This window comes from Podarcis vaucheri (genome assembly GCF_965113315.1).
Source record: "Podarcis vaucheri genome assembly, chromosome: 3".
NCBI lineage: Eukaryota > Metazoa > Chordata > Lepidosauria > Squamata > Lacertidae > Podarcis > Podarcis vaucheri.
In genome coordinates, this window is record NC_138761.1 from 31088341 (window position 1) to 31103119 (window position 14779).

The 14779-nt window shown below is 41.9% G+C and overlaps 1 protein-coding gene and 1 long non-coding RNA gene across 3 annotated transcripts in view; one reads left to right on the forward strand and one right to left on the reverse strand.

The window, feature by feature from the left end:
- The window catches only part of IARS2 (isoleucyl-tRNA synthetase 2, mitochondrial), a 33341-nt gene that overhangs the window by 2697 nt on the left and 15865 nt on the right, over window positions 1–14779 (forward strand). The window contains exons 4-13 of the mRNA XM_082217409.1: window positions 109–257; window positions 585–634; window positions 725–834; window positions 940–1030; window positions 2362–2477; window positions 3405–3574; window positions 5252–5342; window positions 5475–5626; window positions 5903–6063; window positions 14278–14380. Of these exons, the coding sequence (XP_082073535.1) occupies window positions 109–257; window positions 585–634; window positions 725–834; window positions 940–1030; window positions 2362–2477; window positions 3405–3574; window positions 5252–5342; window positions 5475–5626; window positions 5903–6063; window positions 14278–14380 (1193 nt within the window). The remainder of the gene's footprint in view (window positions 1–108; window positions 258–584; window positions 635–724; window positions 835–939; window positions 1031–2361; window positions 2478–3404; window positions 3575–5251; window positions 5343–5474; window positions 5627–5902; window positions 6064–14277; window positions 14381–14779) is intronic.
- On the reverse strand, window positions 9568–14250 carry LOC309529759. Of its 2 annotated transcripts, none has more exons than XR_014218423.1 (3): window positions 13183–14250; window positions 11293–11392; window positions 9568–10520 (listed from the first exon to the last, which is right to left on the reverse strand). It is a non-coding gene; the product is annotated as an uncharacterized lncRNA (long non-coding RNA). The 2 variants fall into 2 exon arrangements; XR_014218424.1 differs by having other exon boundaries at window positions 11293–11488.

A 14779-nucleotide genomic window follows, 5' to 3' on the forward strand; every position in this document is an offset into this window, starting at 1 on the left:
AGATAGAACTGTTTTCTGGTTCTAGGCCTTTGTGGAGGAATTTTGAGAGCTGAAAAGGTAGTCTGTGAGATTCATATTAACAATAGGGTTTTTTCCTCCACATTTCAGCTAAAGAATTTGCAGAAAAGGTAATTGAAAAACAGAAAGAGGCCTTTATCCGCTGGGGCATAATGGCAGACTGGGAGAACTGCTACCATACGTTTGATAGAAAGTACGAAGCAAAACAACTGGGCATTTTTCACCAAATGTTTGATAAGGTGAGTTAACATTTATTTGGTAAGTAAGACTTACGCTGTCAAGATTGCCATTCAGTTTTGATTGCAGTCATACCTCGGGTTGCAGACACTTCAGGTTGCGTTTTTTCAGGTTGCAGACCGCCAAAACCCAGAAGTACCGCAACAGGTTACTTCCGGGTTTCACGGTCGCACATGCGCAGAAGCGCTAAATCGTGCTTTGTGCATGCGCAGAGGTGCTGAATCGCAACCCACGCATGCGCAGACATGGGTTGCAAACGTGGATCCCGCACAGATCAGATTTGCAACCCGAGCGTCCGCTGTACTTAAACCATGTTCTTTCCCTTCTAGGGTTATATTTATCAGGACTGTAAGCCAGTGTTTTGGTCTCCTTCAACAAAGTAAGTGGTAACCATACTCATTCTTGAAATATAGTTGGTGAGAGAGTGGAAGGCCTTTATCCTCATTTAATTCACTTTCTTTTCATGCAGTACAGCCTTGGCTGAAGCTGAACTTGAATACAACCAGCAGCATGTTAGTCGTTCTGTTTATGTCAGATTTCCCTTATTGAAACCTCCACCCAAGCTAGCTTCTGTGTTAGGTATGTTGTGTATGTTCTATGTTATGTATACTCTTAATACAGTTTTTGTTAGTGTTCTTTTAATGTACTTGAAATAATGCTTATTAAATAGACTTTTCCTTGTAGACGGATTACCTGCTGTGAATTTGATAATCTGGACCACACAACCTTGGACTATTCCATCGAATGAAGCTGTCTGTTATATGCCAAATTCAGAGTATGTACTCATTTGCTTTTAATTTCTCTGGCACATGCTTAAAATCTGTTATTGCTGACAGTAGGGATTAGGGTTGTTGTTGTTCTTATGACAGAGGTAGGATGATCCTATGCACATGTACTCAGAAGTTAGTTCAATAGAGCTTATTTCAGGTACATACGTATGATTTTCTACTTTAATAGGAGTAATTTTGCAGCATTAATTTTGACTGGTAACTGTACTGGTATATCACAGACTCCTCTGGATCTAAAAAAAGGTGTTTTGTATGCATCTTATTGCCAATATGTATGTCTCTTCTTGTATTCTAGCCATTTAATGTAGTGATGCAGGAAGACTACTAATTGTCTACCTTTATTCTGTTGAACACTTTTGCTCACTGCTGTACAATTTTTTTTAAAAGAGCTTGCATGTTGTAAACATACTGCATAGAAACATACTGTGTTGCAGCTTGCTGAAGGGCTTTTGGTCTATCAGGGATTATTTTGATGCCCCCTCTTGTCTGGTGCCCCCTGAACCCCATCCCCCAATATTCTGAAGAGTCAGTCTCCAAATCCTCCTGGAGCAGATTTTCAGGGAACACATAAGAGAAGGGAATTGGCAAAACACTGTATTCCTGTTTTCCATTCGCTTAAGCTTTAGCTACATCAAATCTCTTCTATGAACAAAGGGCCACCTTGGAGGTTATCATAGTTGTGAATGCATCAGATGTGACATGGGTTCATGGTTTCCAGTAGTCTCTTCGACCACTCCATTCACAAAACAAGCATTTTGAGTCTAAAAGCAGTCTGTAGTTTCGCACAAAGAGCTGCTAAAGGGGGAAAGCCTTAGATTTGTGTTCTTGCATGTTGTGTTAGCTATGTCTAATGGCCACAACAAAGCAAAAACAGCCTGTAGGAGGATTTAAATAAAAATATTTGGAAAATCCTAGCTAAAACTATTAGAGACTAGGAGTTGTGTGGCCACGGAAGGATGCAGCATAAATCAAAAAGAGATAAAATTGGAGGATGCCTTGTGTTATTGTATCCAATTGTTTTCTGATTCAAAGATAGGCGACCTTTATAAGGAAACTAATGTAATTTAATTCAGTGAAGATTTCTAGAAACATTGAACTGATTTTTCTCTTCCTGATTGCAATGAGTCCTGTGAAAATGCCTTGTTATGGCATTAACATTTCCACGATAGAAATTGTTTTAGCGGCACCATTGGGTAATACAGATTGTCACAAAATGGGGAGGATCTGCTCTGCTAATTTTGGGGAGAGCTCTCCGATAATTGCATGTATTTTTTATGATTTGAATGGTGCTAAATTAAAAGATGTCATAAAATTATAGGTATTCCATTGTGAAGTGTGCAGACACTGGGGAACATTTCATTGTAGCGGCAGAAAGAGTACAATCTATAGCTGCTGCTTTGGATATGCAGTTTGACGTGATTTCAACATGTAAAGGTAACCCCCTTTTTAATATTTGAATAAAGAAATGGATATATTTCTAATACTGAATAGTAGAGGATCGGTTGCTGACTTATTTTCCTGTAAATTAGAATAATTTACCTGTAGCTTACCTGTAGTTGAGTTAGAATAATTTGTAGAATGATAGCTGATCTGAAACAATAAACCTATTTATTAAATTATTGTAGTTACTCTTGAGGTAGCCCTTGGCGCCTCCTTCAACAGGCTGTTCACATGTTGCTTTTTAGGAGGTGAATCTGGTAATCCAGTTGCTCACTGGCAGGCAAAAGGTCTGACTGAACTAGGCTATATAATTCAACAGCTCCCCATAGAAAGAATGGGGAGACTTTAAACTGAGTGGTCAGGGAGATGGGGTGTTAAACACTCAACAAGTTGACTAACTTGTTCAGCCCCTGCCCTGGGAGATCTCCCCTTCCCTGCCTCTCACGCAACCATCCATCACCTTCATCTGTATGCAGACCCCTCATTAAGGATAACAAAAAACACAAGGGCACTCCCTCATTGTGAAACAATGTGTTCCCTTCCCTCCAGGGTTCTAAGATGTTTGGAGAGCCTTCACAAATGCAGGAAGCTTCAGGAAGTGGCTCATGAGTTGAGAACAATGGGAATGACTGGAGTGGGTGGGGCAGGGAGTAGAGGTAGCACACTCCTACATGAGAGAAGAGGGTAATGCTTCTTTTTAAGATGGTGCTTGTTATTGGCAGTTTCTTTTAAATACCTGAATTATGAGTACATATTTCTTTGGAAAAGATACTGCCTGATTTCTTTGGCCATCTTTTTCGTCAACGAAACCCTGCAGACCTCTTCTCTCTCTCCATCCCCCAACCCCCTCCAGATATATACATGTGTGCGGTTTTTCTACTGGTCAGTTGTTGTATTTACTTCTGCTTTGTTCTTCTTTAGGTACAGATTTGGAAAGTGGTGTGTGCTCACACCCCACCATTCCTGAAAAGCAGTCTCCCCTTTTGCCTGCAAACCATGTGACCATGTCCAAAGGAACAGGATTAGTTCATACAGCCCCAGCTCATGGTATGGAAGATTACAGTGTAGCTTCTCATCACCAACTACCCATGGTACTGTGGTTTTGCTTGCTTTGTCTTTAACATGTGGGTTTTTCCCCCCTCCTTGCACCAAAAAATATTATTTATCAAACATAATAAGTGTTATAAAATCACTTGATAGCACTCTATGGTCACTCTGGTGCCATCAAGGTACAGAAGACTACCAACTGTCACACTGGTGGGGGGCAGGGGCGGGGACTTGTTTTAATTGTGGGGAGGGCCCCTGCATTTGGAAGGCTGACTTAGATGATACGTCCATTCTCAAACCGAACAAATCTTTCCTGGTGCAACAGGGTTTCCCATCCTCTCCTCCCCTCTGCCTTCTCCCACACACCTGCCTAAATCTGTTCCAGAGAATTGGGGAGCCCACCAAAATAAATTGGGTGGGGGAAGCTGCTGGGGTGAATAGAAGGAAGGGAAGAGCCTCTGTATGCAAGAAAGCTTATCTCTAAGTATACTGTCAGAGGTGGAACAGAATGTGTTTGTGCATTGGATTAAAGCAATAGTTGTATTCATCCAGGTATAGGTCGCATGTAGTTGTGCAATAAAGGAACAGAATGTTATTGATTTGGTCCTGAAAATCATCCAGTTGCAATAAACATAGTGATGGATTTACAAGATGTATATAAATCCTCTATTTTATTAATATTCCTTTTTATATCATCTAGATTGCCTAGCATCCAGAGTGTGCAAATAAAAGCATTAAAAAAACATACCCTAGAACAGAAAACATTTTAAACATTGGGGACAAACAATTGGTTACTAAACCACAAAATATCATATACCACCTTACTGTCCCTGTTCTTCCAAAATACCTGAATGACTAAATGCATCCTCTAAAAGTGCTAGAAGGACATTACTGAAGGAGCCAGCCATATTTCCAACAGGGGGAGAGTTGCGTTGTTGTGGTGCCACTGCAGAGAAGTCCCTGGCATGCAGAGAAGTCCCTCCCTCACACAAGAGGCAAAACCTGTTGGTGATACCACTAGGAAGTCCTCCCCTGCCCATCTCAGAGCCTGAGTAGGCACATACTGGGTAGGGTGTTCCAAGTGCCTGGCTCATCTAGAGCACTTGTGCTCCTTAGAGAATACCTTGTGTAAGTCTCCTTTTGCCATCTCAAGTTGACTGTAGGCAGCTCCTTTGATAACACCCTCTTCATGTTTAAAAACAATCCTTTAGCTATTCTCCACAGCTCTTTCCAGCTCTATAGTTCCTTCACTTTGGTTATTCTGCAAAATCCAGAACTGAGAGTACTGTATCTTCTAGATAGATCCCATCCCCTTAGAATTCGTGAAGTTATGTAATACTCTAACATATATAATTGTATGTGTATAAAATATAAATTACATGAGAGATGGGGGGGCATAAGCTTGCATTTGAAATATTAATCTTAGTTTTTAAAATGTTTTATGTATGAGCAGTAAGAGGTTTTATTCCTCTTAGAATGGACAGATAGTCGCCATTTTGAGCAGAAAGAGCTAATGCTCCTCACTAAAATCTTGGAAGCCTGCTTTTCTCTCATGGCTAAATGTATTTGCTTCTGGTGGGAATGTTTAGCATCTTATACCTCACTCTGGATAAGAGTGATATCACCTTCCTCCTTCTAGTAGTGAGCTCACACTCCTGTAATCAGACAAAACTTTCTCAACTTTTTTGACATAACCTCAAACGTTCCCACCTCCCCCTTAGGACTGCCTGGTGGGTGAAGATGGGCGTTTCACGGAGGCTGCAGGGTCTGAGCTTCAAAAGAAAGCTGTCCTCGAAGAAGGAAATGAAGCTGGTATGTATATTTTGTATTGTATTCAGAAATAAAGTGGAGTTTATCAAATATAATGAATGTCTTGTTGTGCCAAGAAAAGTGCATTATCATTTGGAATTTCAGCCGAGTGATAATTTTGTTCACTTTCCTTAGTCATTCGGATGCTTCAAGGAACAAAGAGCTTATTAAAAGAAGAGAAATGCATACACAGCTACCCCTATGACTGGAGGACTAAGAAACCAGTGATCATTCGTGCCAGCAAGCAGTGGTTCATTAATACGGCAAATCTCAAGGCTGCTGCCCAGGTACAAGGCAGACTTCTAAGGTGTATGGATACTCACTTGTATGTGGGAGGGGGGCATACTTTGCATAGCTGATATTTTAATTACCAAGGGTATCAGTCTTACTGCATGCCTCTAGGTGGCTTTCTGATGAGTGATGTGTAGCAAGAAAGACCATTGGCTAGGCTAGCTGGGGCTGATGGGAGTTGGGCACTCCAGTCTCACCATCCATGGTCTAAGTAGTGCCTCCATCTTCCTTTAAGTCTCAACTTTGCCAAACTCTTTCTGGCTATTTTACAGGACGCACTAAAGAAAGTAAAATTTGTCCCAGCCTCGGGGGTGAACAGAATGCTAGAGATGCTGGACAAAAGAACATACTGGTGTATATCGAGGCAGCGGCGTTGGGGTGTCCCCATTCCAGTTTTTTACCATAAGGAAACGGGAGAATCATTAATAAACAGGTGGGTACTTTACAGTCTTCTGTTTTATTTCAAAAAGGAATTTGGTTTGCTGTCAGAAATACAATCTTTTTTTGCGTAGAACAATCATTGGTGTTACGATACACGCCGTATTCTGGTGTTTGCTGTTTTGGTTCCTGTGGTGGATGATTGGTCGAAACAGGGCATTTTGCTCAGGAATCCAATCCTGCGATTTATTAGCATGTTTGTTCCCAAATTAAAATCTCTCAGGGAGTTTGATGGATGCTGGGCGTAAACGAGCACTGCAGCTGTTGGATTTGATGTTGGGATCTGCATGGGATGGGATAAGAGTACAGAGCAGCCCTCCAGACTAAATGGGGCAAAGTCTTCCTCAAGGGTTTGCATGCAGATTGCAGCACATCCCTATGATAGCGGCCACAGAATGGGACGCATCTATGCAAGCTGAGATTACAGCATTTCAGGGGGTTGGACTAGATGACCCTTGGTGTCCCTTCCAAACCTACAATTCTATGATTCTAAGTTAAACCATCACAGTGTGCTAAATAGGCAGACCACAGGAATTTACCTTCTGGGAGCAAAATGCTTGTACAGAGGATGAAGCCTATCCAATTTGCAGTGCGCATTGCACTGCAACACTGGGATCGAGGAGCATAGGCTCTGCTGTCTAGCATCAAGGAATGAAGGGGTGGTGCTGGGAACCCTGCTCATCTGAGAGCCAAGTACAGCCCTGGGTTTCCCCCTCCATGAATGAATGACGAATGAGTCTGCATTCACTTATTTGGGAAACAGTAAGAGGGTGTGTCTTACCAAGAGACATCACCTTACCAACAAAGGTCCGTATAGTTAAAGCCATAGTTTTTCCAGTAGTGATGTATGGAAGTGAGAGCTGGACCATAAAGAAGGCTGATCGCCGAAGAATTGATGCTGTTGAATTATGGTGCTGGAGGAGACTCTTGAGAGTCCCGTGGACTGCAAGAAGATCAAACCTCTCCATTCTGAAGGAAATCAGCCCTGAGTGCTCACTGGAAGGACAGATCCTGAAGCTGAGACTCCAATACTTTGGCCACCTCATGAGAAGAGAAGACTCCCTGGAAAAGACCCTGATGTTGGGAAAGACGGAGGGCACAAGGAGAAGGGGACGACAGAGGACGAGATGGTTGGATAGTGTTCTCGAAGCTACCAACATGAGTTTAACCAAACTGCGGGAGGCAGTAGAAGACAGGAGTGCCTGGCGTGCTCTGGTCCATGGGGTCACGAAGAGTCGGACACGACTAAACAACAACAACAACAAAGAGGGTGTGCCTCTGGATGGGTGCTCAACCTGGGAGCTCCAGACCCTAAGAAACAAGCCCGCTGCCTGAGTCTTGAATCACTCCATTTGGTGGCTATTTTTGTATTTGTGCTGGCCCTTGGGAAGTGGCATCTGTCTGTGAACTAGTCCCTGTTGTTGTGGTTTGCTGTGACTGGCCATACAGCAGCAGCAGCAGCAGCAGCTGGTGTTTCTTTGTGGTTGCTGAAGGTGAGGAAGAGGCATGAAGTCCATAGGTTCACCAGACTGCTGCTGTTGGGTAAGAGCAAAACAGTGTTGAGTCTGTCTGCAGAAAAACCAGACGTGTTCATGGCAGCGCTTGCCCCGTGGCAGAGGCTGCCCAGCTGTAGTTCTTACAGCAGGGGCAGATGCAGCCTGGGGTTGCAGTGGCTACAGAGTAAAGTCTGTCCGGATATCCCATATCTTGGGTATCAGGAGACCTCTAGGCTAGAGGAAATACATCATTAAGCACATGTATTATTGCCTATCTGCCGTACTGCACTTCATTCTGGCTTTCACAGGAGAAAAGCCTGCATCATCAAACGATAATCCCTCTGTGTCTTTTATGTCTTTTATGTCAGTTGTGATTTGCAAAAGCCCATCTTCTTTCCCCTCAATGTTTGTTTGTGGCCAGGTGAAGTACCATGTCACCCTCTTGTCCTATAAGTCTGCCTTTATTATTTCTCCTCTCTGATTCCTGATTTGCAAGGCCTGGTTGTTATTTTTCATTAATAAAGGAGAGCTATTGGTGTTATTGGTGAACTCTTCTCATGCAACCCAATCCTGTCCTGTCCTCCTTGGCTTCCCCAGAAGCAGGCTGGGCAGGGTAGGACATACTAGTTTGCACCAGGGAGAAGAGGTTTTTCCCACCTCTTCATGATTAAGAGAACTGATTGGGTGGAAAGGGAAAAGGACAGAACTAGTGGTTAATTACTGGAAGGAGAAGTGCTGGGCCTAAATCTGCCTGACCTCAGATTTCACAGTGTTTGCAAAATATTGTGGCTCAACTAGAGAACTAGTACCCCTGCCCTTTGGTGCTTAGGTATCAAAGCAGGTCAAGGCATTGCTCATTCTTGAAACGTAAAAAAATGGCTTTGTCTTGCCAATTTGCTGTTGTAAACTGTCTGTGTTCCAGTTTTAACCACACCTTACTCTTTGTCCTCTGCGCTACTCCCTCTGCAAACATTCTGCAGCAGGTAGAGATGGATAAGTGTGTTTCATAGAGCAGGGGTCGGCAAGAAGGTTGACCAAAGTATTCTGGTAGGCTAATTTCCGGTGAACGGCTTAGTATCTGCTGGTTGCTGGGGTTCTTGCCAAGAATGCTGGATTATGCAGACCTTGGCCTAAGCAACAAGGTGCCTTCATTCTTACGCCAGAGTTCGTGCTTGTGATCACGTAAATTAAAATGGTGTGCATGCTCTCTTACTCTGTCAGCTTTTAAAGCACATTGGTGATTCTGGTAACAAAACAGGAAACTGACCATGCAAGACTGAAGTCTCTGCTTTAGAAGTTCTGAAATTGATGTTCATGAGATCCTGATAGTCTCTTGTCACAAAGGATTTGTGGATGGGCCATGTTTGGCTCCAACTCTGGAACTAGGAATAAGATTTCTGGAGTGGGCTATGGGGTTGCGTATACTCGTGTGCTGCTACTACCTGGATTTCACACTGTGTGTGCTTACTCTGGTTAAGGCGAATCCAGCAGTGTTCCTGAAGCGATTGAACCTGTTAACTTAGCACTGTTCACTTGTAGTGCCAGATAGAGGAAGATGAGAGCTCGGTGCCCAACCACATACCCTTCATATGTACAAAATTTCAGATTCAATAGGTAACATCTTTGGTTAATAAATGGCAGTAGCATGGATAAGAACGAGAGAACATGCTCCAAGCTCTAGACATGAACGCAGAAAACCGTATGTTCTAAATAATCCTACACATTATTTGCTTCCTCTTTATGGCACACTACTTGCAATCATGTACTTTGCCCTCCTGTACTGCAGGAAGTTACTGTTTATGAATTCGGTTCATTTAATAAAAAAACACCCTTGATCATAAAATCTCTTCTTTTGTATGATCAGGGATGAAAGTAAATTAAACACTCTTAGCACTCTTGGCCATACATGGGATGACATTTTGAAAATAGCTGAATAAAGCATTTTATTGGAAGCAAAGATACTCCTTATTGTAGTTTTGAAGTGGACATCTAGGCAGTAGTTGTACTGAACAATTGGGGCAAATTGGTCAACTCCAAAAGTTTTTTAAAAGCCCAGATTGAATATTGTCACTTGCAGGTGTAAACTAAGGACAGTTTACGGAACAATCATGTGAAGCAAATATTCCCTTTGGTTCAATACAGTAGTTAGTAATACATGACTGCAAACTAAGCTTCTGTGCAAATGAGGACTGCATAGTTAGATAAAAGTATGTTTATTTTATACTTTTATGTGTTCGTTTACTTTACATACAGAACTTGTGCATTCCTTGCGGAGTAGTGAAAGTATTCAGAATATTGGCCTACAGAAATGACAGGCAGACTTAGAAAGCACTGTCTGTCAAATCATAGGTCATTACCCTGAACCTCAATTTTGAACAGAAACTTTGTCTGCTGAACACACAGTACTTTTACGTGTGTAGCTAGACATCATGCCAACATTATCATACAGAAATAAAATTTGGGAAAGAAACACCGTGTTTTCAGTAGAGCTGATGCACTGTAAATAATAGGTAGCTAGTTGTTCTGTTGTGCAGTTGTTCTTCAGGCAATATCCAGTGAAGGTCAGTGGCCTTCAAAAGTAACAGCACCTCCACTGGAAATATGGCTAGTCCACATGGAGTTGCTGTTACACTTGACAGCCCTGCTTGAAGCATTTCTTTTCTGTCCATCGTTGGGTCTGTAAATGTTCTTATTGCATCTCGTCTAAAATAGGTTTCTGGGAAATGTTCCCCTGAACCTCAAGATAAGCAGAACAAACGTTTTGCGTAGCCCATAGAATGTCCATTTCTGACATACCTGTTACATGTGAAAAATCAAGAGTTTGCTGTCTCTTGCCCCACCCAGTCCCACATTTATATCCAATGCCATGTGGGGAATCTGGTACATCCCTGGTGCCCCACAAGTATAGTACAGAACCGGATTATGCTGCAGCAGGTACCACGATCCATCAAAGAATCTTTAAAGAAGAAGAAGAAGAAAAGTTTGAAAATGGTATTTGAATGCAGATAAAATCTTTTCTGGAGAAGCATTTCTCTGCTTTGAGAAATGTTGAGATTAGAGGCACATGAATTTATGTTAAAAGGAATACAACCAGCTTGCAATTTCCCACAACAGATAAATGAAAGTTATTGATCAAGATAGCTTTGAAATTGAATTACTAGGTAAGGACTTGCGTGTAAAACTAGGCTCATAAACTATGAAACAGATTAACAGTCTTCTCTCTATGAAGTGGAAGGACTGAAGCTAAACGTTTTCCCACTTACAGAATAAACAATGGCCCCTGGAACTTAATATAATTTAAAACTTACAAAATCTCGAACTATGCAGTGTGAGAACACTGAGCAGAAATGGAAAGAGTTAATTACAAATTTGTGAAAGCATTTGCAGCTTGTACACTAGATACTTTATTCAAATAAGGGGAAAGCTGCTTCATTGACTTAGATTTAAAATAAATGAATTACCTTGCTAAATCAGCTGCTTTCCAAGTACTCAAGTTCAGTTACTTGAATATCTGTCCATAAGAGACCTAAATGTCCCGTCACCTAAATTTCACTAGTAGCTGGATGTGGTTATCCTCATTTAAGAAAATTACTAAATTACCCGGTTGAGCTAATCCTTCCACATCGTAGCTCTTAAATCTTAATTTCTGATCCAAAATCTGCATTAATTTCTGTAAATTTATAAGGTCCTACCTAAGTAGTTTAAAAGGTAATTGCAAGAGAGCTTACCTGGCACTCCTCGCTGTTGTACAAAAAGGTTGGAGCAGCAGCCACCAGCGCCTGTTTCTTTCCTCGCCCCAAAAACATCTCAGTGCTGCTTAATTTCCCACTAAATAAGCATTTGGTGTAATCAATATCAGACTTCAAAATGATTGGTTAGCGTCATGGTAGTGTGAATTGCCCTGTGGATTTTCATGCTAGAAACCTAGAGAGTGACACGTAATGCAACTTCTGCCCAATACGGCGTATAAATCTAGGGCAAAGTTTTACAGCCAAGCTTCTTTTGCTTACATTGTGAATTATGGTTCTCAAACTGAAACTTGCCCTTCGTAGAGTGATAAGTAGATATTTGAGGAAGGTGTTTAATGTACACTGCAGAGAGAACTTTTGCCTTGGGTTTTTTTCAATGTCTGTACTGTACAGATGAGAACAGGAAACATATGCTTGTTGTTTGGGGGGGAGGAACAACCCACGAGAGTGAAGATGTATTCCAGGATTTGGAAAGGTTTTACGGCTATCAAATACTGTGTTTTTGGAGGCCAAAGAGATTCTGAAAAACTATAGCTAGTAGTTCTTTTTTAAAAAAAATTGTGAGAACAGTAAGTTGCTGTTCATTCTGGTTAATTAGAAATCTGTAGGATCATATTTTGTTTTTAACTTCTTAAGAAAAGGAGTTTCCTTATGTTTTTGTGCCTTAATTTTACGTTCTGTTTTAGATGAGCAGGAAACACTCATTGACTATATAGAGTATAAATTCTTCCATGAATGTTACTGCTTTTAAAGCTAGGTTCTAGTCTGTACTACAGCAAACTCTGAAAATTTGTTTGCAAAACTGCTTAAGGGCTTGAAGGAAATAGAGAGAGAGCCTGAGATTCTGAAGAATGGTTCTATTTTCACAAATGACACCTGCCCACCTACACATGTTTATCATTTGTCATGTCTGTATCATTGATATCATTTATTTATCCCTTGTGAAGGTTTTGTGCCTTGTTGCCTGGAGGCAATTCTTATTTTCCCCAGGCAAGTGGCTATTTCCAAGCCTGTTACATGCAGATTATTAATTATATCTAACCATAGCATCTTCACTATCAACTGCTTGTCAGGTTGCAGAGTGAAGTACATCCTATAGCCAGCTGATTTTGTGAGAGCCTGTCGTTTTGTAGCCAAAATGGCATCAGCCACATTTAAGAGGGTGGTCATCTGCAAGCTTGGGGGAATGCAGCAGACTATCTTGAAAGTAGGTATGGCGGGAACCCAGATAGAAATGCTGCATACTGCATCATTTTGTTGCAGGTCTCACTTGCAGTAATCTAATCTCATCAAAGTGTGTTCAATTGCTGTTGGCCTTTGGGTTTCTCAGGGAATGTAACATGGCTTTGTTATCACTTTTTATATGCTTTGCTAAAGTCCAGTATGTGTTGAATCAAGATATATCTTATAAAAAGTTAGATAGGTTCACATGCCTCTTTTCACGATCACTGAAGGCAAAATATGACGACAGAAATGGCTGCTCTCCATGGTAAGAAGCCTGAGGCGTCAAACAAATGGATCATTCTAAATTCATTGTAGTTAAACTATGGAACTCACTCCCACTGGAGGCAGTTGTGGCCACCAACTTGGATGGCTTTAAAAGAGGATGAGACAGATTCATGGAGAGGAGAAGGCCATTCACAGCTGCTAGCCACATGCCATAATGTCCATGTTACAGGTTGGCAGAGTGCTCTTGTGCTTCCCTCAGGCCACTGTGAGAACAGGATGGTGAGCTAGATGAGCCACTGGCCTGATCCTACAGACTCTTATGTCACAGTGTTCTGAAATAAAGCTTGCCTCTTTAAAAGTTTTACTTTTTTATACAGCTCATGTCTCAGAATTGGAAGTTCCAATGCAATGGTCACCAACCTTTTGGGGCCCAGGGACACATTTGGAATTCTGAGGGAATGTTGTAGGCACCAGTCACAAAATGGCCGTCACAAGGGGGCATTGCTTGACACAAAATGGCTGTCAAGTGGGTATGGCTCGACATAAACTGGGACTACTGGTATTACTACATACAGGTTATTATTCCTACATAATAATAGGATATTATTCCTATTATTATTATTATTATTATTATTATTCCTACATAATAATAAAGCAGCAACTGATTGGTTGACCTGGGAAACCAGGTTTCAAATTCCCTACTTGGTCATGAAGTTCACTGGGTGATTTTGGGCCAGTCACTGTCCCTCAGCCTAAGGTACCTCACACTATGGTTGCGAGGATATAATGGAAAGGGGCAAAACTATGCTTGCCAGCTTGAGTTGCCTAGAGGATATTATTGTAATAAAAATTAAAAAAAACCTCATCCTTCAGGGCAAGAAAAAAGTAATGAGACAAGCTTCAAGGCAAGTGGGGAAGAAACCCTCTTTCCACTCTGTGCGCCACTCCGAATTAAAATGCAAGAAACAACAAGAAGGGCTGCCCCATCATCTCTTAACCCCTCCCCTCTGGGGCAAAATGCCCTCTGGAACAAGAAAACAGGGGAGAGAGCCCCTCATCACCTCTCCCTTTCCAAAATAAAAATGCTTTATGATACTAGAAAAAGTGGGAAGGGAAACCATGAGGCGAGCAGGAAAGCATACCTGCTGCTTACCTGTCCCCCAGAGGAGGGAGGAAATGGCTGCCCAACCAATTTGAGTGAAAGCAGCTGGGAACTTCCAGCTTTGGGAGCTGCTCTACAGTATAAAGCAATATGAAGCCTAGAGAGTACCCGCACAGTTTGCTACATAACTTTTTGTCTAGGAAGGTTGGAGACTTACTCTTTTTTTTAAGGGTATGCTCAGAGTTGGGAGCTCCTTCCTGGGGGTGCTAACGAAGGCCTTCCCATGCGCCAGATTAGCAACCTCTGTTCTGCTGGTTCTCAGTTTGCTTCAATGTCTTGTGCTATTTTGAAGAATATATTAGCAGTAGTCTCCTGATCCATTGTCTCTGTTTTGCTTTTCCCCCCCTGTACAGAAAAAGCATTGAGAATGTTATTAAGATAGTGGAGCAGCATGGCAGTGATGCCTGGTGGACCCTTCCTATTGAGCAGCTTCTTCCCAGTGAAGCTTTGACACAGGTAAGTCATTGTCAGTGGAAGTTCTCTCTGAAGGCCTGGTCCGTGTAGGTAATGGCTGAAGCCAAGGAGCAGGAACCAGGAGGCTGGTGGTCTGGCAGGCCAGGGGTTAATTCTGATCCCATATACCGTGGTAGACTGGGATAAAGGGAGCAAGCAGCAAAGGCCAAGCACTTCCCAGTAATGTCCCATGTTCTAAAGAATATCTTGGAGCTGGGTCAAGACACTAACTAGAACTGTTAAGAGGTTGTATGATTACGCCCACAATATATATATACTCAAAAAGAAAACTATAGCTTAAACCTTAAAATGCCAACAAATTTTATTATAGCATAATGTTTTACTGGACTTGCTGCCCCACTTGCTTCTGCTGCCCCACATGCATGAAGAGTTTTCTCTTCT